The sequence below is a fragment of the Ascidia mentula genome, chromosome 4, assembly GCF_947561715.1.
Source record: "Ascidia mentula chromosome 4, kaAscMent1.1, whole genome shotgun sequence".
NCBI classification, from domain to species: domain Eukaryota; kingdom Metazoa; phylum Chordata; class Ascidiacea; order Phlebobranchia; family Ascidiidae; genus Ascidia; species Ascidia mentula.
In genome coordinates, this window is record NC_138569.1 from 19,969,964 (window position 1) to 19,991,905 (window position 21,942).

The window sequence follows — 21,942 nt, forward strand, 5'->3', positions numbered from 1 at the left end:
AGCGTGACGTACAAGCTTACCAGTCGACTGAATGTGGTTCCGCTTTACCCTTCGTTGTGGCTTCGCCTAGCTCGTATCCACGTTATTGTGTTGACTGAAATCAGCAGTTCAGGCAACCAAGTCTTTAACATTTTGCTATTCAATAATGACTGAAAACAGCAATGTAATGGCAGATGTAGTGCAAGGTAAGAATTTGCATGTGGTTAATTGTTTGTCTTTAATTTATGTTATTTGTATCAGAACCAGCACAAGAAACCAAACAAAACAATCCTGATCAGGCTTCTACCAGTCAACAGCAAAGTGAAACACACACTGCTAGAATAAGAGGTTTGTAAAACTGAAAACCTTTTTAATGCACTAATCAAAACAATATTCATTTACAGCAGAGGGATCTGCTGCAAACAACAAACGGAGAATGAAATTGTCTCAAGTATTTCTCACTGACTGGGAAGGTAGGAACTTGTGCTTCGATCATGTTAAATACATATTTTTTCCTCAATAAGTGGTAGAATTATGTAACACAGCTGAATTATTAAAACAATTGAAATTAAAACCGCATTTTTAATGCAGAGGCAAGTACTGCACTGTTTAACGAAGGCAAGTACGATGCTGCATTCGGAATTCTCAACAGACAGTCAATGATGGGAAGGGTTTTGCGCAATCTTAAGTTTCTGCTGAAGTACGCAGTCTCCCTCCTGGCCACAGGTCGCATGAAAAGATGTGCTCAAATCAGGAAGGAACTGGCCAATATTCTCAAGGAATATGTTTACATCAGTCTTCACAGTGCCCTGACGTTTACAGAGATGCTTCATACAAAAGGACAACATCTCGATGCTGTATTGTTCTGTCTTCTCACAGTAGACATGTTCTCGGACCCCAGTGACAAGAAGCAGACGATGGTGGTGGTGGACAAGTGCATGTCATCCATGCGCGAACCAGTGCTCGCCATCATGGAAGACGACGAAAGCATGAAATCATTTGTGCAAACCTACATCCTTCCAGTCATGCGTGAGATGAAGGAGATGGTTTTGTCATTGCATGGGGTCGACGACCAATTCAAGTGTGTAAAGGTGGCTTGGATCGTCCACTATATCGACGTGTGCGACCGTGACGTCAAGTCCAGCGCTGAAGTGCTAAAAGAAGGCGTTGGTTTAATGCGCGACACGTTCGGCAACGATGCCATGAAATATCAGATTTTCGGCACGCTTCTAAACAATCTGGCTTCCGCCTACTTGAAGTTGTCCGAAACAGAGAAAGCGATTGGAACCCTTTCGGAAGCAATTGAGTGCTTCAAGGTGGCGGACGACTTTGAAACTGAAACAAAACGCCAAAAGTACATAAATGATTGCGAGCGATCTATGTTGAAAACTCAAGCTTTTGCATCCGATGACCTTGATTTAGCTGAACTTTTAAAGCAACATTTCAAATGAAACTTCTCTTGTTTTGTTTGTAGCATGGAATACGATGTCTTGTCACCTGTACAGTAAATATACGTGTGAAAACTATTTCTGTGAATGAATTTCTTTGTACGATTCGTTTTCTGTAATAACTGTAATCACTGTAACAGCTGTACCCTTCTAGTGAGTCTTGTGGTCTGAAATCCAAATTAAAAAAATGATTAATAATAGACTCTTCATGATCTTCAGCCTGTGAATAACGGAGCACAAATAGGAGAAATGAAGTTGTGATTGCTGGGTCCCTTGGATACTAAATTTAACAAAAAAATATTTTTGACTAGGATCTTTCATTTAATCCCTGAAGTCCTTCATTTCGATACTTTATCTCTGTTATTATTGATTATCCAGAGCAGGGCTTCACAAGGTTTATCGCTTGCGACCCCTTATATTTTACACAGTTTTTCGTGGCCCTCCATGTTTGACAGTCATCGAATAGTAATTTTAATGAAATGCCTGAGAAAACTTAACAGGCATATTTGATGACCCATAATACGTGTGTTAATCTTAAGTATATTTTATGGATCTGTTTAGCGTTTAATATGACAATGGTGAAATCTCTGCGACCCATGAAGTCCATTTCGCGATCCCTGCAGAGGGTCGCGACCCCCAGTATGAAAAGTACTGGTCTGTGGAGGTTTTTGGTAACTATCTTGCAGACCAATGCAAATTTTGTGAACCATCCACGTTAGTATAAACACCAATTTAAACAAAATCGTCTACTTTGGTTAAGTTTTGGAAAAATGTGGAATATTTTCTACATGCTATTTGATTTAACGATTGTTTATGAGACTTTTTGATTTGCTAACTTTCGTTCAATTAATTTGTGTTATTGTAGTGTAAAGTTCATAACTGTTTCCAAACGTCCAAAACTGCAGTTAATAGCTTAGAAAGGTTACATGGACAGTGTTAAACAAACGCTTATCAGTCCTGTGCGCCACAAACGTGATTTGTTTACCAAAAGCTACACAAAAGGAAACCTAATAGCGTGACGTACAAGCTTACCAGTCGACTGAATGTGGTTCCGCTTTACCCTTCGTTGTGGCTTCGCCTAGCTCGTATCCACGTTATTGTGTTGACTGAAAGCAGCAGTTTTACTATTCAATAATGACTGAAAACAGCAATGTAATGGCAGATGTAGTGCAAGGTAAGAAGTTTGAATTTGGTTAAAAGTTTGACTTTAATTTATGTCGTTTGTATCAGAACCAGCACAAGAAACCAAACAAAACAACCCTGATCAGGCTTCAACCAGTCAACAGCAAAGTGAAACACCAACTGCTAGAATAAGAGGTTTGTATGAATGAATAACATTAAAAATGCACCAAATATAACAACATTCATTTACAGAAGAGGGATCTGCTGCAAATAACAAACGAAGAATGAAATTATCTCAAGTATTTCTTACTGACTGGGAAGGTAGGAGCTTGTGCTTAGATCATGTTAAATACATATTTTTCCTCAATAAGTGGTAGAATTATGTAAAACAGCTGAATTATTAAAAAAATTGAAATTAAAACAGCATTTTAAATGCAGAGGCAAGTACTGCACTGTTGAACGAAGGCAAGTACGATGCTGCATTCGGAATTCTCAACAGACAGTCAATGATGGGAAGGGTTTTGCGCAATCTCAAGTTTCTGCTGAAGTATGCAGTCTCCCTCCTGGCCACAGGTCGCATGAAAAGATGTGCTCAAATCAGGAAGGAGCTGGCCAATGTTCTCAAGGAATATGTTTACATCAGCCTTCACAGTGCCCTGACGTTTACAGAGATGCTCCATACAAAAGGACAACATCTCGATGCTGTATTGTTCTGTCTTCTCACAGTAGACATGTTCTCGGACCCCAGTGACAAGAAGCAGACGATGGTGGTGGTGGACAAGTGCATGTCATCCATGCGCGAACCAGTGCTCGCCATCATGGAAGACGACGAAAGCATGAAATCATTTGTGCAAACCTACATTCTCCCAGTCATGCGTGAGATGAAGGAGATGGTTTTGTCATTGCAGGGGGTCGACGACGAATTCAAATGTGTAAAGGTGGCTTGGATCGTCCACTACATCGAAGTGTGCGATCAGGATGTCAAGTCCAGTGCGGAGGTCCTGAAAGAAGGCATTGGTTTAATGCGCGACACGTTCGGCAACAACGCCATGAAGTATCAAATTTTCGGCACTCTCCTTAACAATCTAGCTTCCTCGTATATGCGACTTTCCGAACCGGAAAAGGCGGCTGGAACTTACGCCGAGGCCATCGACTGCTTCAAACAGGCCGACGATTTTGAGACAGAAGCCAAGCGCGATAAATACATTCGTGACACTGAGAAAGCCAGAGGCAGAGCCCACGTTCACATGTCGGATGAAATTGATCTGATTGAGATGTTGAGAAAGGCTTGCGAATGAGTTGTAACAAATACTCAATTGTATATAAAGCTCCTCTACTGTAGTTTTGTGTGTTCGTTTCTATCTACTGTAAATCCGTTTGTACAATTTTTGTATGTACATATTATTGTATTCAGTAAATACATAAATCTGAAGTGTATGCTTTTTTACATAAGACAACAAAAAACAGTAAGAAAAACGCGTGCACACTGAATATGTATATACAGTGTCATGAAGTAGTTCTCCTTCAGTTTCGTCGGAGAGCAAGGGAGAGTGCTCCTTCGGCATCTCTGATGAATTTTTCTTTTTTGGCGTCGGTTTCGAAATCCTTTGCATGGTGAAAAGCATCGATGGCCCTCGCAAAGCAGTCAGCAGCATTTTCGTACTGCGCCATAACCAAGTAAGTTGCTCCAAGGTTGTTTAGGTAGGTACCGTACATTTGAATGTGGGCTGCCGAGTTGCCATAGGTTTTGTCCATGTTGTCAATGGCACTAAGGAGAGTATTCTCTCGTGTGTCATGGTCTTCCACCTCCAGTTCCACGCACTCCACAACGTGGAAACAAACGGATCGAATGAGAAGAAGCACTTTGTCACCTGCGTGGTCTGTGGCCTTGATGACCTTGTCCTTGATCTGATGAAGCATTGGGCCGATGGTCATCTCGCCAACGGCCTTGTTGCTCGAATCAAGCTTCACCAATTCGGACAGACTCTCGCGAATGACGTGCATGCAGTGAAGCATTGATGCCGCCACAGTCCCAGATGCTGGTTCTGCTGCGAGCAGAGAAGATGCCAAGTTGGCCACGGCAATCGCGTGGAGATATTTCTCTTTTTCCTGAAGCTTGAGAGAAAATTTTAAAGCTTCGTCAGCGGTTGTGTGCAATGATTTTCGTACAAGGGTGAGGAGCTTTTGAAATACTTCCTCAGCTTCCTCATGGCGTTGCGTCACAAACAGGCTCTCGTAATATTTGAAGAGAAAAGGAAGATCCCGTACTTCCTCATCCTGTTCGTAGATTCGATCCAGGATTCCAAATGCTTCATCGAAGCTCCCTTCAGCCATTAACTCTGCACTTCGGTCTGGGAATTAAATAATTGTAATGAGCTGGTATCAAATATTAGATGTTTGCAACAACTGTTTTCGTGTCCGATGTTTACTGACCTTCAAGATCGAAGAATCGTTCAAGGTTGCTTCTTGAAATACATTTCCCGGGTTTCTGTGTGGACGCTTGAGATGCTTCCTTTTGTGAGGTTTCTAAAAAATTTCCGCATCGTTACACGTCAAAATTTTTGATAAAATATAACTCGGTAACTTTATTAGGCTACGTCTTACAACTTTTGTTAAACTTATATTTACCAGATTGTTGCTGGTCCTGCATAAATAAACCCAGGGGATCAGACATCATTCCTTGCATGTGGTGAGACATTCTCTCTAAATTCATAATTTATGTTGACATCAACACAAATGAAAGAATATATTTCAAAATATCTTACCAATATTTTGTGCCAACATTCCGTAGATAGTCCTGAGGGAATAATGTTTATTTATATTAAGAGAGGTATGTAAGCTGACTTTGTTGTAAACGGTACATACCGATGGTCCGGTTTATGTTGGACATTGACATTAAAGTTGAGTTGCATTCGCTCATCGTCCGTCGTAATATTATGGCTTTCCATTGCTTTTCGATCATCCATTTTCAAAGTTTTATCTCGAAAATGTACTTCTCCAATGTTGTGCACACAAAACTAGGCTTACTGTGTATTTGCAGGCTAAAATTTTGAGGGAGGTCTTCAGTGCCAGGAAAATACCCAATTTCCTGAAAAAATTTTCAAAGTTGTATTTAAATATGTTATTTTTAGTGCTTACTGCAACCACTTTGAAAATCATGTTTGTATACTAGGTCAAATTTGCCATAGCGTAAAAGTCATTTAATTGATCTGACGTATTTTTATGAAAACAGTTGGCGACCATTGATAGCAAAAGTTAAAAAAAAGTAACTTATTTCATCCCTGTTAACTAACAAACATGTCTGTTTCTGATACTGCACTCCCAACCCACTCAGTAAAGAATCTCAGCCACGATTTTGTTGACTAGTATGTTGCTGCGTCGAGCCAGTAGTTCCTCTTTTCGACAACCGTGACGTCGGCCCTGATCACGTGACTTATACGTATTGGAGGTAAGTAAAGCGTGTCGAACGGGTTTGGTTCGGTGATTGGTTTCTCAATTTTCTCAATTGCTTTTCTTAATTTATTCAGGCATTATTTTATGTTTGATCAACTACCGTGATTGTAGTGTTATGTGGTACTATATACACGTATGACGTTTGCCCAAGCTTTTAGCAAGTATTTTATGAATGATTAACTTTAACTGTTGCAGACTGATATTTTTTGAAAAGCTAGATTTGTTTCCAATCATGCAGATATGTTATTTTTTTCCTCCTTTCGTATGTTCCCAGTTTATCAAACTTCCATTCCATTGCAGGCAGTTATATTACCAACGTTTCATAATGTACATTGTTTTTCATTACACCCAAGACCAAAACGTTTCTAGAAATACAAGTGCATGATAAGCGGCTAAAATGCCCGATACACAAAAGGCAATAAACCCATCGTTACTGGCTGTAGCTAAAATCTCTGACGACAAATCTGATGACAACAGCACAAGGCATGACAGTTACTTGCAATGGTCACAGTTACTTGCAATACAACAGGGATAAAGCATTTGAGACTTTCACGTTCGATGGGAAAACATTGGAGACACGCTTCATCTAATCGCTTAAATGTTCTACAAGTATTTTGCTAATTTTTTGGCGTGGCGGATAAACAAAAGCTGCACATAAAAGTTGACATGTAGTTGATTAGTTGATTGGTGAAGACGAAATAGAATCACGGATTTATGGGCCAGCCAAAGTACGCAGTTAATAGAAGAGCAAACAACATTGGACGCGTATGTACACACAAAAGTCCTCGTATGTCCCAATACCCCGCCCACACATCTTACTCAAGACCCTGAGCCCGGCTTAAAACACGTTCGGTGTCTTTAATGTATTTTTCCCGTTTGCTGTCGGATTGGAAGTCGGTAGCTATGTTGAAGCAGTTAAGTGCCTCTGCAAGATGTGCGACAGCTTGTTCGTTGCTCCCTTGCCTGAGGTAAGCCGACCCCAGGTTGTTGGCAAGTGTGCCGAAAATTTGATGTTTCAATACGGCGCTATCCCCCAGGACATCACGCATGTGCGTGAGGGTATCCTCAACCAAACGGATGCGTTTGCGCCGGTTCGTTTCGCATATCTCAATGCCGTGAATTACCCAAGCGTATTTGACGCACTTGTACTGCGGATTGACGTCACAAATTTGCGAGAAAGCATCTTTCATGGCGTACATTTGCGGTAAAACGCAGCGCGTTACGAACGGATTCAGGTTTTCGTCGTTCTCCAGCATTATGGTGACGGTTTGTTTCATACCGACCACACAGTTTTCGATCGCCTCCAATACTACGTACGAGCCGCCAGCTTCGTAGAAAAGATCGTAAAATATTTCATACACAAGCAAGGAAGCGTAAAATCGCCCCAGTTGACAAAGTTTGTCGGCCAGCCACAACACAGCCTTACTCAGGGGGTTAAGGCTTTTCATCAAAGTCTTGAGTTGCTCTTTGGCTTGCTCGTAATCGCTCTCTGTTGCCATCAAGCTGACGCAGTACTCCAGAAGAAACGAAGCATCTCTCAAATCCTCACCGAGTCTGTTTCGTTCGTCCAGAATACCGAAAGCCTCTTCAAAATTCCCCTTATTGATGTATGATGACGTATCATCTGCGTTTCCAAAACAAGGTACTTTAAGCTTTGAGCAAATTGAGAAAACATGATTTCTGCTCAACATGTATGTGCGGTTTATTGAATTCGGTTGTCCATCTTAATGTTAAGGTTTACATTGTGGTGAAAAATAAATGTTGTCACGTTAAATATATAGAATTGTTTAATGTAGAATGCGCTATTGGAATGGTTGTGTGGTGAAACGTATGTTCGTTAACAAATCAAACAAAGAACTTTAAAAACATGATTTCTTTTCATATAACCTGCCCACGCACTCCAACAAGAAATTGGATACGTGGGCAAATTTAACACCTACCATGCCACAAGAAGACTTTTTCAAGGTCAAACCTTGAAGCATTTTCACCCTGTCGTTCCTCACCTGAAACAGAAGATCACCCATGTAAGTTGTACTGAACGCTGCAAATTGATACCATTATAAACAGTGAAAACATTTACCCAAATGCCTATATCCACCTATGTGAAGTAATATGGCGATACGCATTTAACGTCGATTCACAGCATCAAAGCGTAATATGTGGACTACTCACCTACTATATTTACAAAACTCCCTCCCCAAGTCTCAGTACCACTTATTGTGGGATTGTCGTTCCTTTGCTGCAAACTGCCACTCATGAAATCTGATACACACGCATAAACTTTAAATAATATAAACCTAATAATATATGTTACAAATCCATCACTTACCAGAGCTATCCATCACACAATGAGAAGCTATTGTACAGCCTGCAACGGTGCTGACTTTTGTGTAACCGCTTCAGCAGGTTCCGCTACAGCCCCTTTGTTTATCTCAGATCCTATGACCAAGCCTTTTTTTCTTTCTCCGCTCGGCGCATTGGAAGAGGAACTGTTTTGTCACGAACTTTTTTGTCACTGTGTGCACAAAGCAAAGTGGTACGGAATGCAGTAGGCAAGCTGTAATCAGACACAACGTAAAGCAAAGCTTTGTCCAACAGAAAAGTCTCAGGTTTGTGTTCAAGGTATATTAAGCCACCAGCAGTATATTCACCCCACTACAGAATGGATGACAAATCAATTCATCACCACTTTACCATTAACGCGTAAGTAAACATACAAAATGTTTTGTGATAAAGAACATGCTTATTTCGTTGCATTAGTGCTGTAGTCTTACATTATTGATTCCACTTGAATGCAGCAATTCCATATAACTTCGTAAGCACTATACCTATCCTAACCTATACCTAACTCTTTGTCTAACTAGTTTCGTTTCTGCAAACCCTGCAATCAGTTAACTTGGTTTGCTTTTTATGCAGGCAAAGTGTCTCCTTCAGCACTGGAGGTACGAATATGACTGTGTTGAAGTTTGTCGTACTACTATATTTATTACAACAAATATCAGAAAGACGGGGTTTTATTACCCGGATTCGATTCCAAAGCAGTCATATATCTACTACTTGCATTGATATTTTCTAATCTTGGATAAAACACCAATTTAAATTTTGTGTAAATTTTGCTTTTGCTGATAACATGCCTGGCAGCATCTGTAACGTATTGCTTTCACTTTTTATTAACTTTGCAACATGTTTTGAAAGATGGCATGAAAACATCGTTCATCCAAGGAGACAAGAAACGAGAGAATCCTGGTAAAACGACCAACAACATTTATTAATGTCAATTTTCAAATAAAAATATGGGGTAGCCCAACATCAATGTTTTGTGTATTTCAGAGAAATCAAAACAATCAGAACAGGGTTCCGGGACAAACACACAAGGTAAAATGTTATGTTTCTTTAAGCTTCTGTTCACGTTTTGCAATATAGCAATGGAAACATACCAATTGGATTAAAAAGCCCTGCCAATTTTCATTTCTGTTCTTTTTAGATCTGTATTCTGAAATGCTAAAGAAGCTAAGAGATATCCCAGGTATTTTAGATTGCCCAGAATTAATCAAGTTACAAAACAATTGCATTGGCGTGCCATTACGATTGCTTCAAGACAATAAATGAATTATACAGATATAAGTACATTTTGAAAACATAATTTCTTGTAGGAATCCCAGATGAAGTAAAAACGGACTTCGTTCAGAAAGCAAAAGGTTTGAGAAACAGTTCCAAACGTTTTGCAAAATAAAAATTTATTTCACTGCAGGAAAAGAAAATTTCTCCCGAAAAACTCTTCTGGGGAGGCTGTTAACCAGCAGCGGTGAGTCATACACGGTTACCCATGAGATTTTTAAATGAAAATTAAACATTACAAAGTTTTTGTTGTACACATTACAAAGTTTTTTTTGAAGTAGGTAATAAATTTTGTTTACATTTATCTTGCTCTTGTTTATCTGGAGAGATTTGTAAAGTACTGATCACCCCCATGAGGCGCCATTATATTTTATTTACACCGAACGCGTAGACCCCACAATACGACGCCTCAACTTGGGCATTGCTAATAATCGCTTGTTCACGATCAGTTGTAAATAAAGAGGGTTGGGGGAGTGCAAAGATTCTGCAGGAAAGGAAAGCATGCACAGAAATAATCATGAATGTTATTAATAAATTTTCAGAAACTATCAGTTCGCTTCATTACAACGGTGACTTCCACCAAGCGCTGGGCGTGAACCAGGGGATTAAGAAGTTTAATGCAGGGCAAAGGGATCTCGGCTTCCAAATAAAGTATTGCCTCAGTCTCATGCTCACCAACCGTCACCGCCAGGCCAAAGCACTGCTCGATCGCACCGTATCATCGGTGGTAGACATGGGCGAAACCTTCCAGAGCGTCATGTCCTTGGCAGAGAATGCTTTGCAGTTGGACAAAAACTTTGAGGCCGCCATGTTCTGTGTGATTGCCGCGAGAATGGCTGATATGGAGAACTTGAGTATCTCCGAAAGCGCCAGCAAGTCAAAATGCATGGCCGTGCTTAGAAATGCGACTGGAAAGATTTCCACAGAAACAGAACAAGCGAAACCCTTCATTCAGCGCTACTGCGTCGAAGCCGTTCGCCCCCTTTTCGAGGATGTGATGAAAACGGCAACCAACGAAAAAAACAACCTCGTCGAGCTGAAAATTGCCGCTTTCCACTGCATGGAAATTCTACAATTGTACGCGGATGACGACGTAAATCGCGCCAAAACCATCGAAAGAGCATTGGAGTATCTTACGGAAGCATACGGGTCATCGTTCTACAGCCGCCAGTGGTTTGGCAACTTCTCCCACAACCTGGGTATAACATATCTCAAGTTATCCCGGCAGGGCGAGGCCGCATCTATGTTGTCCCAGGCTTTCGACGTCTTTACAAGGGCAGTGGATTTCGACGATGACACAGAGAAGCTTCAGTACATGACAAAGACCCAAGACGTGCTTAAGGGCCCTGGTCTTGGAGGTCTTGTTGTATTGGACAACTAAATTTACACAAACTCTCTGTAAAAATAATCCGAAACTCTTTGCAAAAATAATCCGAAACTCTTTGTAAAAATGATCCGTTGTAAAAACTTTTGAAAAGTGCCACTGAAGTTGAGTTATTGACATTTGTTAATATTGAAATAATGAAACATGTTCACCAGTGTCCAAATTTCTTGCTGTAATCCTGTTATTATATCAGCTTAATTCGTCACTGTAAATTTTGTACACTTTTGCCCATTTTTAATAACGAATTTGCAATAACACCTTTCTGCATGAGACAAACATATGCAAAATAAAGGTCCAGAGCAACGATTCAACTTCCAAGTTATAATATACATAGGTTTTCCAAGTTATAGCATACATAGGTTTGTTTATTGGATTGATAGTTTTTTATTGCAAATCAAGAACGTTGATCTTCCTATTAGTATCCTCAAAAAGACTCGAAGCACTAATAAAAAGCGTTCGTAAAATCTGGGAATGAAAACATTCACACGCAATTGTTGTGTTGGTTGGGTCCGTCCACCCCTGTGATGTTTTTGACCCAAGATTCGAAGTAAGATATTCTGGTGTATATTCCAGGTTTATTAGGGGCTCCACACTTGGCTGGTCCGAACGAAGTGATTCCGGCGGCAAACCACTCGCAGGATGAACATCTTTGACACATCAACGGACCTCCACCGTCACCCTGTTAAAACATGACGTTAGGTTTAAAATTGACCACCTGCAATTCTCTCGGTTTTGGTTGTGAATGAATTTGGTGCAAGAAAACACACTTGAAATGCCACACTTTGCGCAGCAACAAAAATCTATTCCAAATCTTGGTAATGTTACATGCACGGGTATGATTGGCATGATCGCCCCACCGCGCCTTGCATGGCGATCACAGCTCAAGATCATAACGTTTACAGGCTTCGCAGCCTAGCTGGAGTTTTCTAAAACTTGTATTTTCAATACATATCGTTAGGGCATGTTCAGTGTCTGAGGCTTGTTTCTACAATTAGAATTTTTATTCTTAGACTTTCAACTTACATAACAAGTGTCAGGACCTCCCCGTATGGTGCCAGCACACACATGAATAGTCTCCGGGTGTATGAAAGTGGGTCGGTCGTGGGTTTGTTTGCAAGCTGCGAAGTCAAGAATGCGGAGGTCGATCATTTTCAGTTCCGTGGGAACAAGTAACCTCTTGTTATCTGGAACAATCAAGTCAGTAAGGCATCTTTTGCAATTCTCAAACTGCTTTGATTTTTAAGAGAGTGCAGCGTTACCCTTGGAAGTTAATGTTGTTAAATTTGTTTCCGTTGATTTTGGTGTGAACGCGACAATTTGCTTATATTGACTGTGACCTCTACCGCAGCCAAAATAACGTTCTTTCAAATTGTAACAATCAATGCTTACATAGGCCCAAGGTTGGGGCGACGCACATGATGTCATTTGTAACTTTTTCGCCCCACGGAAGACAAATCGGTTTCACGAAATCTCCCAACACTACAGGTGTGATCAGCTGGAAACAAGGTTTAGTGGTGAAAAATTAATTAGTGCTAAAAATGCAATAAATTCGTCGTGCATTATTTGACGCATTTCGTCGTGTAGAAATCTACCCGCGTCCGCCAACCGCTGAACACGCGTAACTTTGTCCAGATTGCAGGTTCGTGAGTTCAAACCCCATCGGGAGCTATTTATAGATTTTACAGGTATCGCTCCAAACTGTCGGGAAAAATGTGGTTTTCGTCCAGCCTGGCTGCCATGCCAGCAAACCTACTGATCTAAAGACGATACCTGAGGTAAAACTTTGCAGCGGACATTTTCATGCGATTGTGGGATATAATTTTTAGTGGTTTCAGCAACAAATTCTTTTTAATGTATTGGTTATTAAATCTAATTCGAATAATGTACACAATCAACACGAAACAATGCAACCCTGGTGATATTTGAATCTTGGATATTTCTGTTCACATTTAGTGTGAAATATAACCCAGCCCATAAATTTACCTGGATTACAGAGATATCGTAAAGTGGAAAGTCATATTTGGGATGAATCTCTGCTCTGCTGATACGTCGTATTTGCACCTGGAGGGTATTGCCGCCGATGACGTAGGTTCCGAATCTTGCTTCCATCGCGGACAAGGTCGTATTTCTAAATAAACGTAATTTCCAAAACGTTTCACCACAAAATCATACAGATAAAATTAAAATATATTGCGGGCAGCACAAACATGCAGTCTGTCATAGCTGCTCAAAACATGATAAGATGATTCTGGCTTTGAAGCAGAAATTATATTGTTAATCAGGTTACAAAAGTTAGGCAACATTATAACCCTCCAATTCAACTAAAAAATCATTCCCATTTTCAAAGATAAAAAATTGCGCTAGTTGCGCATGGTAGACTCCCTGTAACGGTGGCCTCTGAATAGTTTCTCATGTTTGAACAATAATTTCCAAAAATTAACGAGGAATAAGTCAGTTTGCTTCGGTTCTTTATTTGTCTAAAAATCTTATTATATCTAAATTTCCTACGCTACACAATGTCCAGCGGTGAGAACCCAACTGGTTGATATCAACATTCCCAAGCAGCTCTGGCTTCCACCATTGCTTGTATGTTCTATCTGTACCTGCAAAATAGGCGATATTACCTCCATAATATGTTTATGTTATCAATATGTTGCGATTTATAATATTTACGATCAGTCAGACAACTTCCACTTAAAATTGTACAAACTTATGCTTTCAAGTAACGTACACACTCAGAGCAGAATTATGTTCACTCGAGAAGCCATTATTGTCATTGCATTAATATAGGGAGAAACTCAAACAATCACTTACAACCCAGGGAAACTCCCTGCCCTGTGGGTTACTGATTCCACACGATCCTGGACTTCTTCCATCACAACACGCGTGAGAGTTGACAGAATAACGACGACGGAAACCAGTTTGACAAGTTTCTGAAAATACAAGATTCATTCTGTTGTATTTTATTTATTTAGACAAATAAACGCCATTGAAGGGAAAATCTGATGTAACACTCTTAAATGTTTTTTGTTGAAAAGGTACAGAGAGTATGTACAAGTACTTGGACCAATATTTAGACAACACGTGAGTTCGCAAAAGTAACTGATTGACTTTCCAACAAACCTTTTAAAATCCAAGTACTTGCACATACTTTTTGTACCATTTAAACGAAAAACATTGAAGAGTGTTACATCAGATTTTCCTTTCAAGCGTGTTTATAAATAGCCTAATGGATTTTCGTTGTCTGTTTATTCTGTGATTTATCCTAATTATGTTTTTCGATTACGCTGTGTTTTTACGGACAACACAAACCACCCTACTAGTTTCCAGATACAATATTTGTCACAATTTTAATAACACAAACGCACGTCGTGGGCATTCGCGCTCAAAACAATCATCGTAGGTAACTTTGCAAGTTGAACAATCGCGTTTCGTCCTCGTTCCATTTCCACATGTTCGGGAACATCTTCCCCAGCTTCCCCATGCTGCAGATGAAGTTTGCAGATGAAGTGGTAACTATTTACAACGAGCACTAAAATTAGAGCACTTATATCTCTAAGTTATTTGCCAAGCTAGATTATATCTTTATCACAGAATACTCTACACCACCAGTGTTTCTAAACCAGGTGACGGTTTTACCCCAGTGTGAATGAATTTCTTGCAGAGATCAATAAAAACTAACATTGATAATTGTGGGACTAAAAAGCATTCGTCCTTATTTCTAAAATAAATCTGCCTTAATTTTTGACAATTCGCAATCTTTAACTTTTCAAAACGTCGGACTTTTTTTTAACCTGAATAAAAACTCTGCAAAAAATAAACAATGAATTGGTTGAAAAAATTGACGCATACTTTAACAAAGGTGAACGTAAAGTTAAGAAGCACCGCTCTGTACAGTCAATCAGCTCTAAAGGTGTTTACCTGGAGGACAAGGCACGAAACATGACCCATACATCCTGGATTCCCCCAAGCAAGCTGATGCTCCAATACAAGCACGTGACCTGGTCGTCGTTCCGATATTGGTCCAACCGCAAGGTCCAACACAGGCGTTCCATTCACTCCAGTTAGTCCATCCACCTAACAACGCAATACGTTAAAGATCAGAAGTGACTTCTAATCTAATAATCACAACTGCCAACGATAACCTGGTGATTACTTTCCTTTCAGTAACAGTGTTACACCCAAAGCACTTGCTTTCAAACAGGATTAGCTTGGTACAATTGAGAAAAATATGTGTAGGCCTGTGGGCATTATTAGTTCTTACTTAAATAATTGTGCGTTGCATACGTGTCACACGGATTAGTTGCCAAATTATCAATTCATTATTTAATGTAAATTTGAGAATCCCGGACTGGAAATTTACTGATGTTCACATATAGGTTTTAAATTACTATGGCCACCTGGACATTCCCTCAAGTTACAATTGGAAGTTTGCGAGTAATCTCCAACACACAGAGTTCCGATGGAACAAGTTCGGGTCCTCCTCCGTTTTCCTGGTCCACACGTTTTGTCGCAGGTTGACCAATTTGACCAAGCGTTAAACTCTGCGATTTTAAATTCAGTGATTCAAAAACGGCCCTTTTCATTCTTGGCAATCGACCCCACAAATAACTTCCAAACACACACATCGCTTGAATGATAAATTGCCGAGATTTAAGTTCTGTGTATCGTTGTTTCCATAAATTGTGTGCATTGAAATAAATACAGGTCTAATTTGACCAAACTATACCAAAAATAATTTATGTTTCTTTCGCGAGAAGAGAGCTTTCCAAGACGTCCATCCACCAACATAGCGAAGTCTAAAATAAGTTAAACGCACCCGGACAGTCTTCAGCAGCGCAGTCTTTAGTGTTTGAGGAAGATCCTGGACACCCAGATCCGTTGACGCAGTTTCTGTTTCTCCTTTGCTTTCCAGGACCACAAGTCACGTCACAATTTGACCAAAGACTCCAACTACTCCAATCTGAAGTTTTTGGGCTATTATGGCAAACGTGTTATAGACTGTATAGAGAATGAAATGGACAGGAAAACACGACAAATGAACGCATTATGTCACTTCCTCTTACATGGACAGGCTCTGACATTGCAGCTTTGAAAATCCAAGTAATCTCCTTCACACAGGGTTCCGATAGTACATGTACGTGATCTGCTCTGCACTCCCGTTTCGCACGTTACGGTGCAAGACGTCCATTCAGTCCAAGGGGTAAAAACTACATTCAATAGTGTGTACGATAAGTGATACCGGTTAAGGACACATTTACTAAAACACGGCAAGTTCCTACTTAGACATATTCCATCGTTGCAAGGTTCCGTCTGGAAATATTCGGATCCGCACCCTGCAACCTTGTTGCAACCTCGGTAGCGCCATTTTGTTCCAGCACCGCAAGTGACGCTACACGAAGTCCACGGCTCCCATGCTGACCACGCTGGACCTAAAACGTAACCACTTTGCCTCTTGAAATAAACCTTTATACAATAACTACATAACACAGACATAGAACAATTATTGGGAAAGTTGTTTTCGACAAATCCAATGCTTTTATTCATACGGTAGGTTATGCAATTTTATTCTGGTTCCAGCAAATTGTCTCACCGTCGGGGTCGCACTCGCCGCAACTTTTCTTGCAGTTTATTTTCAAATAAGCGTAATAAGGTGACTGTCTACACTGGTTTCGAAAATATTGGCAAACATCCGCGCGTATCAAATCCTTGCACGCACACGAAGGCCCAGTGCAACTGTAAAAAAACTGAAATCAAACTTTAATTATTTATAAGCGTCATGCAAAATATTTCAAGTAAAAGAGAGAAAATAAATTGAGCTTACGAGCAATCAATCGCTTGGTGGCACTGTTGACCGCTATATTCGGTGCAAGAGGTTCCGCATGATCGCGTGCGTGTCTGAAAGCCCGTGCCACAGGTCTTACTGCAATCATTCCAAGGTTTCCACGGAGCACCTTTGAAGAGGACATGTTTTAAACTAACCTGCATTATAAGCACCCCATACTCCATTTAATCCTAGTAATACCACAAACACAAACTAAGTATAAATAAATAACGGGATTATAACTTGGCTCCACAAAAGTCTAATAAAAATCATTGTTGCTACGATCCCCCGTAATGATACAGGGACTTATTTAAAATGAATTACTCGTTGTGGAATTGAGTTTCGTGAGCAGTAAAAACAGCTAGATCAATTTATTCAGGATGGTTTTAAATTTATTTATCAAAGCATCAAGGTAAATTTTCAAGAGCACTTCTATGCCGCAGGCGGTATTGTATAATCTGCAGCGCTGGCACAAAACGATTGAGAGGAAACCACCAGCAAGATTATGGCCATTGCTGAACGTAGTACGATTGAGTTGTCTTTTCACTTCTATGCTTAGCACCACACGCTTGTTGATTATTGATTCTACTACCCAGATGACTGGTTTTTTAGGATTGTTCTTTGCGATTATTCACATACCTTCGCAGGAAGAATATTTAGCCTGTTCACCAACACCACTGTGAAGCTTAATCCAGCTTTCGTAAGCTGAAACGTTGGTATACACGCCAGGTCTATTGGCTTGTCCACAGTTTAAACCAAACGAGGTTATTCCAACAGCATACCAAGCACAGTTTGAACATCGTTGACACATCAGAGGACCACCGCTGTCACCCTGTGTTTAGAAAATTGTAGAACCAACTTATCAGCAATCGAATTTGCCCTTGGCGGAAACTTACCACCGAAATTTCATAATGATTCTCGTTTTGTTTCAGAGGGGAATTTGACATAACATACTTATGAGATAAACTTAAAATGGGTGACCATACTCAACGATATTTTAGTATTTTATTTTAAGCTTATCTCATAAGTATGTTATTCGAAATTCACTTTGTGGAAAATAAGTGCAATCATAGCGAAAAATATGAGATACTAAAAATACACAAAAGCCCGGGAGTTTTCGTCTACTCTCGTCTCACGGGTTTCCCACACAAACTCTATTGTATTTTTCCATTACTGTGCGTTTATTCATGAGGTTTTAACACATACACCACCCAACAACGTGACTATCTGAATAATCTACTTTCCACAATCTGATGCGCAAAAGCATGTACCCGAAGGACCCGATCTGATTTGAGATTACGGGTCCGACAGAAACACATTCACAAATAGGAGTCCGCAACCCAAAACTTGGGTCTCGACTTTAAAAGTCCAATCTGCCGATCCACGAATAAATACGCCTTAAATACTTCACAAAACATTGAAATGAATACCTTACAAGTGTCGACTCCACCTCTTATGGCACCCGCGCATATGTTGGACTTCTCAACAAACGGTTTGTTCCATGGCATTTCCGCTTGATTGCAGAATCCCTTTGGAAGAATTCGGACGTCTGCTTCCATCAATGTGTATGCGGCGGCATTGGTGCCTAACTTTTCTGTCACAACGTTTGTTCGTTAAACTTAGTAGTGACGGCGTATTAAAGGTTAGATCTTTAACGTCACCATGTAAGAGGGTGTGGGGTATGAGCCTGACATTATGTTTAGACAAGCTGAAGGCCCAAAGTGGTGTTACACAGTTGTAGTTTTAACTTGGAAATTTGCGTTTTCAGATTTGATTTTTTTGCAATTAAGTTACGTTTTTATCATTAACATTCAATAACAGATATCATAAGTTTTAATGCAAACTCACGAACGCCCCATCCAGTGGCGACGCACATGCTATCCGACAGGGCTTCTTTGCCCTGGGGTAAACAGATCGGTCGAACGTAGGAACTTATCTCAACTGGCCGGTCGAGCTGAAATGACAATTAAGAGGCAGGATATGATTGAAGTGAACAAGTTCAAGTCGCAAGAGTAAAACTCTTGTTTGAGTTTACAAGGGAGAAGGTTCGGAATTTATTTCTAAAGACACATTTCGAGATGGTAGAAAATAAATGGAACAAAATAATGCAAAAAAGTCCAAACATAAAGTAGATTTTATTTGAATTCAACAGCAACAAAAACAATGTTTTCTTGTGGATTGTTCTGGACTGGGATCGGTTTAAAGACCGGCGTAGCAAATACAATGCACCAACTGTGGTCACAGTTAAAACTTTCTACCAAAATCGCTTACTTGAAGCAAAGCAATGTCGTTTAAAAGTGAAACGGAGTTGTATTGCTCGTGAATTATGCTTCTGTTCACTCTTCTCGATTGCACGAAAGCGTTGCTGTCGTTTAGCAACAAAGCTCCAAGCTTTATTCGTATCCAGCCAACAGGAATCAGACTTTAAACATAAGTCCGGTTTAAACCGGCGGTTCAATTGTTATTTTGCACTTTAAAAATCAAATAAAATGTTGGTTTTCTTACTGGAAACAATGGGCTGCTGTTAAAACCCAAACATCCGATATCAGAATACCGCCACAGCGTAATTGGCTGCCGGGGAGTAGAACTTGAAGTCTTGTGTGCACCTAAGCCAATAAACATGTATCAACAGGACATTCTTAATTAAACTAGAAGCCTCTGCAGCCCACACACTAGACTCATTTTTTCTGTTAGGCAATTTATTGATGATTTAATCATTGCTAAAACGTACCTCCATTAAATGTTAAATTCTTAATAAGTTTTTTTTACAAACATTATGTTGCTCTTGCTGGAAGGCATATTGTATTTTAGTTAGTCTTTTGTTCTGGCACAAATACCCGGAGGGAGCCAAGCTAAATAGCAAGTGAAACGTCAGTGATAGAAGTTTAACTGTGCCAGAAGAACTTAAAAAGTTTGTTTTAGTTTGTAACAATACGTAAAGTCTCTACCATCCACGGCCATTGCTGTTCTCTTGATTGTCTGCCGCTGATGACTCTTCCATGATTCGAACTCACTCCACAAGTAGGCATGTTTACACTGTGACAGCACGAATGCTTGTTCACCGAATATCTTGGTTCGAAGGGCTCGGCGCAACTCTCTACAAGAAACATGTGTTGGCGTGTGACAAGTTTTGTCAGAGGTTTTGTTATTTGACCGAACCGGGATTCGAACCCGTGATATCCTGGGCAAGAAACCTGAACAGGTTTTCTACTTGGTACAGTCAAACGCCTTGACCGATCAGACAATCAGTTCTACAGGTTAACTCAGTGGTTGCACGCCTACGGCGCTTGTACGATTACTTGTGCCTCACTATACCCCAGAAGCAATGAAGGAAAAAGCGTGCCGGCAAAAAAAACAGATTTTCAGAGAAAAGTACATTACTTATTAAAAAAGGGAACACATAATGATAACACCGCGTGCAATGACCATATCATTCAATAAGGTTGAACATAAAATTTCAGATCAAACCTTGGGGGCAATCACCGACAAAGCAATCATCGTACACCACAGTCCCGTTAGAGTATACCTTCATTTTTGTTCCTTGACCACATGTTCGTGAGCACTGCCCCCATGTGGCTGATCCTGCACAATAAACAAACCAATACGACGATACCAAACATTAAAAAGTGTGCCAGGTAATATTGTTTCCTTTCAGCTTCAGTTCAAGAAAATTTTCACAGTTCATTAAATTGAACTTAAACAGACGGAATATGAAAAATCGTGCAACAATTAACTCAATATATCAAATTTACCAAAGCCGTGTCATTTTGTTTAAAGTGCATATGACACGTAAAAATAAAACATGTTAATAATCAAACTAAGAGATGTTCATAACTTAATAAAATTTTTGGCGAAAAAAGTAGCTTGAGCTGATCAAAGTCGCACATTTGCCGCTACGAACGAAATCGTGCGAAAGCGAGATATTGTTGAGTGACGTCATAGAAGACGCTTCGGTCCTGCGCGAGTGCTGGCAGCAAGCCTTATGCGTAGGAATGGAAGACATTGTAAAACTGGTTTAAGCATAATATTGCATTAAACAGGGGACAAAAAGTGAACAAGTGCAATAAACGGATTTTGATGTTAATTTAAGCTGAAGACAGAATGCCGCTGTTCGACCTATTATGTCCTATTTAGTTGTGTAATAATAAAACAGTTACTGGGACAGAGTGTTCTTGTTGTTACAGCATTTATGATCGCTAACGTGATACATGAACTTTTGAAAACACGACAGAGACAAACCGTTAGTTTAGCATTGTAGTTTTGTCCACTCACAGTTATGTCGTTTCTGCTATACGCTATGGTCTTCCGTTAATTAGGGACAAATAAGGCCTTTGATTCGTGACGTCACAATGACAAATTTTTGTGTGATGCAAAACCCTGTCCTGACCTTTAAGGTAATGTAATCTGTGGATTCTCCCCTGTTTGAAACTATTCGATATCTGAAAAAAAAGGAGCCTCCTCCTTTCTAAACAATGCTCCTTTTCTCCTCAGGGCAAAAGGTTTACGATTTTTGGTCGCCGTTACTTTTCGTGCAGTTTTCTACATTTTTTAGCTGACGTAGAACCGTAAAACTTTGGATATATGTTTGTTGTAGATGTACCTTTAGTTTTACGCAAAGTTGTCATGGCCGTGTCATATGCACTTTAAAGCTTTCTTGGCAAATAATACCAACTTACCTTGTCCGTTCACGTAAGCGCACCGAATATAAAATGTCAAAATTCCTATCACCAAACTTGAACTCAACGACGCCATGAATAAGTTTGCTGACTCCTGTAACAGTTTAATGCAAACCAATGCCTCGGCTTTCCAAAACAGCTCTCAGTAAACCTTGTTTAATAAACGGTATTGCGTCTTTTAGCAAACGCCGTCGGCATTACCACAACTTGGTATCATTTGATGAATCGCCGAACATTGAGAAAAACGCTGAATGCTCGTGATGGCTCAGCACAACGAAAAAAGTGTGAGTTTCGCCAAAAAACAGGGAAATCTTTGCCTATGATGAAACGCAATGTGAAAAAATATTCATGATAACCCAACTAGATACACACAATCGCCATGCAAAATGATCCCAGAAGTATATTAGCATTAAAAAAGTTGTTGCCGTTGTAAGCATG

The 21,942-nt window shown here is 40.0% G+C and overlaps 5 protein-coding genes across 7 annotated transcripts; 2 read left to right on the plus strand and 3 right to left on the minus strand.

The window, feature by feature from the left end:
* The first annotated feature begins 33 nt into the window (after positions 1-33).
* On the plus strand, positions 34-3,983 carry LOC145898897 (uncharacterized). Of its 3 annotated transcripts, none has more exons than XM_082987549.1 (4): positions 34-185; positions 241-327; positions 384-452; positions 571-1,633. In XM_082987549.1, the coding sequence occupies exons 1-4, from the start codon at positions 146-148 to the stop codon at positions 1,428-1,430; spliced, it is 1,056 nt and encodes a 351-aa protein (XP_082843675.1). In that variant the 5' UTR covers positions 34-145; the 3' UTR covers positions 1,431-1,633. The 3 variants fall into 3 exon arrangements, with proteins under 3 accessions (XP_082843675.1, XP_082843674.1, XP_082843673.1); XM_082987548.1 differs by lacking the exons at positions 241-327; positions 384-452; positions 571-1,633 and adding exons at positions 2,658-2,744; positions 2,802-2,870; positions 2,988-3,983 and having other exon boundaries at positions 47-185; XM_082987547.1 differs by lacking the exons at positions 34-185; positions 241-327; positions 384-452; positions 571-1,633 and adding exons at positions 2,469-2,601; positions 2,658-2,744; positions 2,802-2,870; positions 2,988-3,983.
* On the minus strand, positions 3,941-5,740 carry LOC145898896 (uncharacterized). Its single transcript, XM_082987546.1, has 5 exons — positions 5,415-5,740; positions 5,315-5,346; positions 5,178-5,252; positions 4,983-5,075; positions 3,941-4,900 (listed from the first exon to the last, which is right to left on the minus strand). The coding sequence occupies exons 1-5, from the start codon at positions 5,513-5,515 to the stop codon at positions 4,074-4,076; spliced, it is 1,128 nt and encodes a 375-aa protein (XP_082843672.1). The 5' UTR covers positions 5,516-5,740; the 3' UTR covers positions 3,941-4,073.
* Positions 5,741-6,481: 741 nt separating this feature from the next.
* Positions 6,482-8,435, minus strand: LOC145899480 (uncharacterized). Its single transcript, XM_082988276.1, has 4 exons — positions 8,332-8,435; positions 8,175-8,264; positions 7,943-8,005; positions 6,482-7,626 (listed from the first exon to the last, which is right to left on the minus strand). The coding sequence occupies exons 1-4, from the start codon at positions 8,342-8,344 to the stop codon at positions 6,818-6,820; spliced, it is 975 nt and encodes a 324-aa protein (XP_082844402.1). The 5' UTR covers positions 8,345-8,435; the 3' UTR covers positions 6,482-6,817.
* Positions 8,436-8,512: 77 nt separating this feature from the next.
* LOC145899479 (uncharacterized) lies at positions 8,513-11,261 on the plus strand. The gene is made up of 8 exons (XM_082988274.1): positions 8,513-8,705; positions 8,919-8,944; positions 9,198-9,248; positions 9,333-9,377; positions 9,487-9,528; positions 9,656-9,700; positions 9,754-9,807; positions 10,163-11,261. The coding sequence occupies exons 1-8, from the start codon at positions 8,665-8,667 to the stop codon at positions 10,999-11,001; spliced, it is 1,143 nt and encodes a 380-aa protein (XP_082844400.1). The 5' UTR covers positions 8,513-8,664; the 3' UTR covers positions 11,002-11,261.
* A 114-nt stretch (positions 11,262-11,375) lies between these two features.
* Positions 11,376-21,635, minus strand: LOC145899474 (uncharacterized). The gene is made up of 22 exons (XM_082988268.1): positions 21,505-21,635; positions 20,297-20,410; positions 19,777-19,925; positions 19,334-19,434; positions 19,100-19,250; positions 18,677-18,782; positions 18,259-18,422; positions 17,468-17,660; positions 16,829-16,958; positions 16,598-16,740; positions 16,287-16,436; positions 16,071-16,214; positions 15,824-15,967; positions 15,405-15,548; positions 14,926-15,081; positions 14,373-14,489; positions 13,819-13,937; positions 13,513-13,607; positions 12,988-13,132; positions 12,394-12,499; positions 12,028-12,188; positions 11,376-11,683 (listed from the first exon to the last, which is right to left on the minus strand). The coding sequence occupies exons 1-22, from the start codon at positions 21,578-21,580 to the stop codon at positions 11,486-11,488; spliced, it is 3,006 nt and encodes a 1,001-aa protein (XP_082844394.1). The 5' UTR covers positions 21,581-21,635; the 3' UTR covers positions 11,376-11,485.
* Between the last annotated feature and the right edge of the window lie 307 nt (positions 21,636-21,942).

Bases quoted from the DNA above. Each gene is read 5' to 3' on its own strand.
- LOC145898897 (XM_082987549.1), top strand. From the start codon at position 146: ATGACTGAAAACAGCAATGTAATGGCAGATGTAGTGCAAG. The intron at 186-240 runs GTAAGAATTTGC...TATTTGTATCAG, and splicing joins AATGGCAGATGTAGTGCAAG to AACCAGCACAAGAAACCAAA. The intron at 328-383 runs GTTTGTAAAACT...ATTCATTTACAG, and splicing joins ACACACTGCTAGAATAAGAG to CAGAGGGATCTGCTGCAAAC.
- LOC145898896 (XM_082987546.1), bottom strand. From the start codon at position 5,515: ATGGATGATCGAAAAGCAATGGAAAGCCATAATATTACGACGGACGAT. The intron at 5,347-5,414 runs GTATGTACCGTT...TTATTCCCTCAG, and splicing joins CAACATAAACCGGACCATCG to GACTATCTACGGAATGTTGG. The intron at 4,901-4,982 runs GTCAGTAAACAT...TTTAATTCCCAG, and splicing joins ACGATTCTTCGATCTTGAAG to ACCGAAGTGCAGAGTTAATG.
- LOC145899480 (XM_082988276.1), bottom strand. The intron at 8,006-8,174 runs GTGAGTAGTCCA...CTTCTGTTTCAG, and splicing joins GAGTTTTGTAAATATAGTAG to GTGAGGAACGACAGGGTGAA. The intron at 7,627-7,942 runs GTAGGTGTTAAA...TTGGAAACGCAG, and splicing joins AAAAGTCTTCTTGTGGCATG to ATGATACGTCATCATACATC.
- LOC145899479 (XM_082988274.1), top strand. From the start codon at position 8,665: ATGGATGACAAATCAATTCATCACCACTTTACCATTAACGC. The intron at 9,378-9,486 runs GTAAAATGTTAT...TGTTCTTTTTAG, and splicing joins TTCCGGGACAAACACACAAG to ATCTGTATTCTGAAATGCTA. The intron at 9,808-10,162 runs GTGAGTCATACA...ATAAATTTTCAG, and splicing joins GAGGCTGTTAACCAGCAGCG to AAACTATCAGTTCGCTTCAT.
- LOC145899474 (XM_082988268.1), bottom strand. From the start codon at position 21,580: ATGGCGTCGTTGAGTTCAAGTTTGGTGATAGGAATTTTGACATTTTAT. The intron at 12,500-12,987 runs GTAAATTTATGG...CCTTGTTTCCAG, and splicing joins ACGATATCTCTGTAATCCAG to CTGATCACACCTGTAGTGTT. The intron at 11,684-12,027 runs GTAAGTTGAAAG...ATGTTTTAACAG, and splicing joins GAGGTCCTGACACTTGTTAT to GGTGACGGTGGAGGTCCGTT.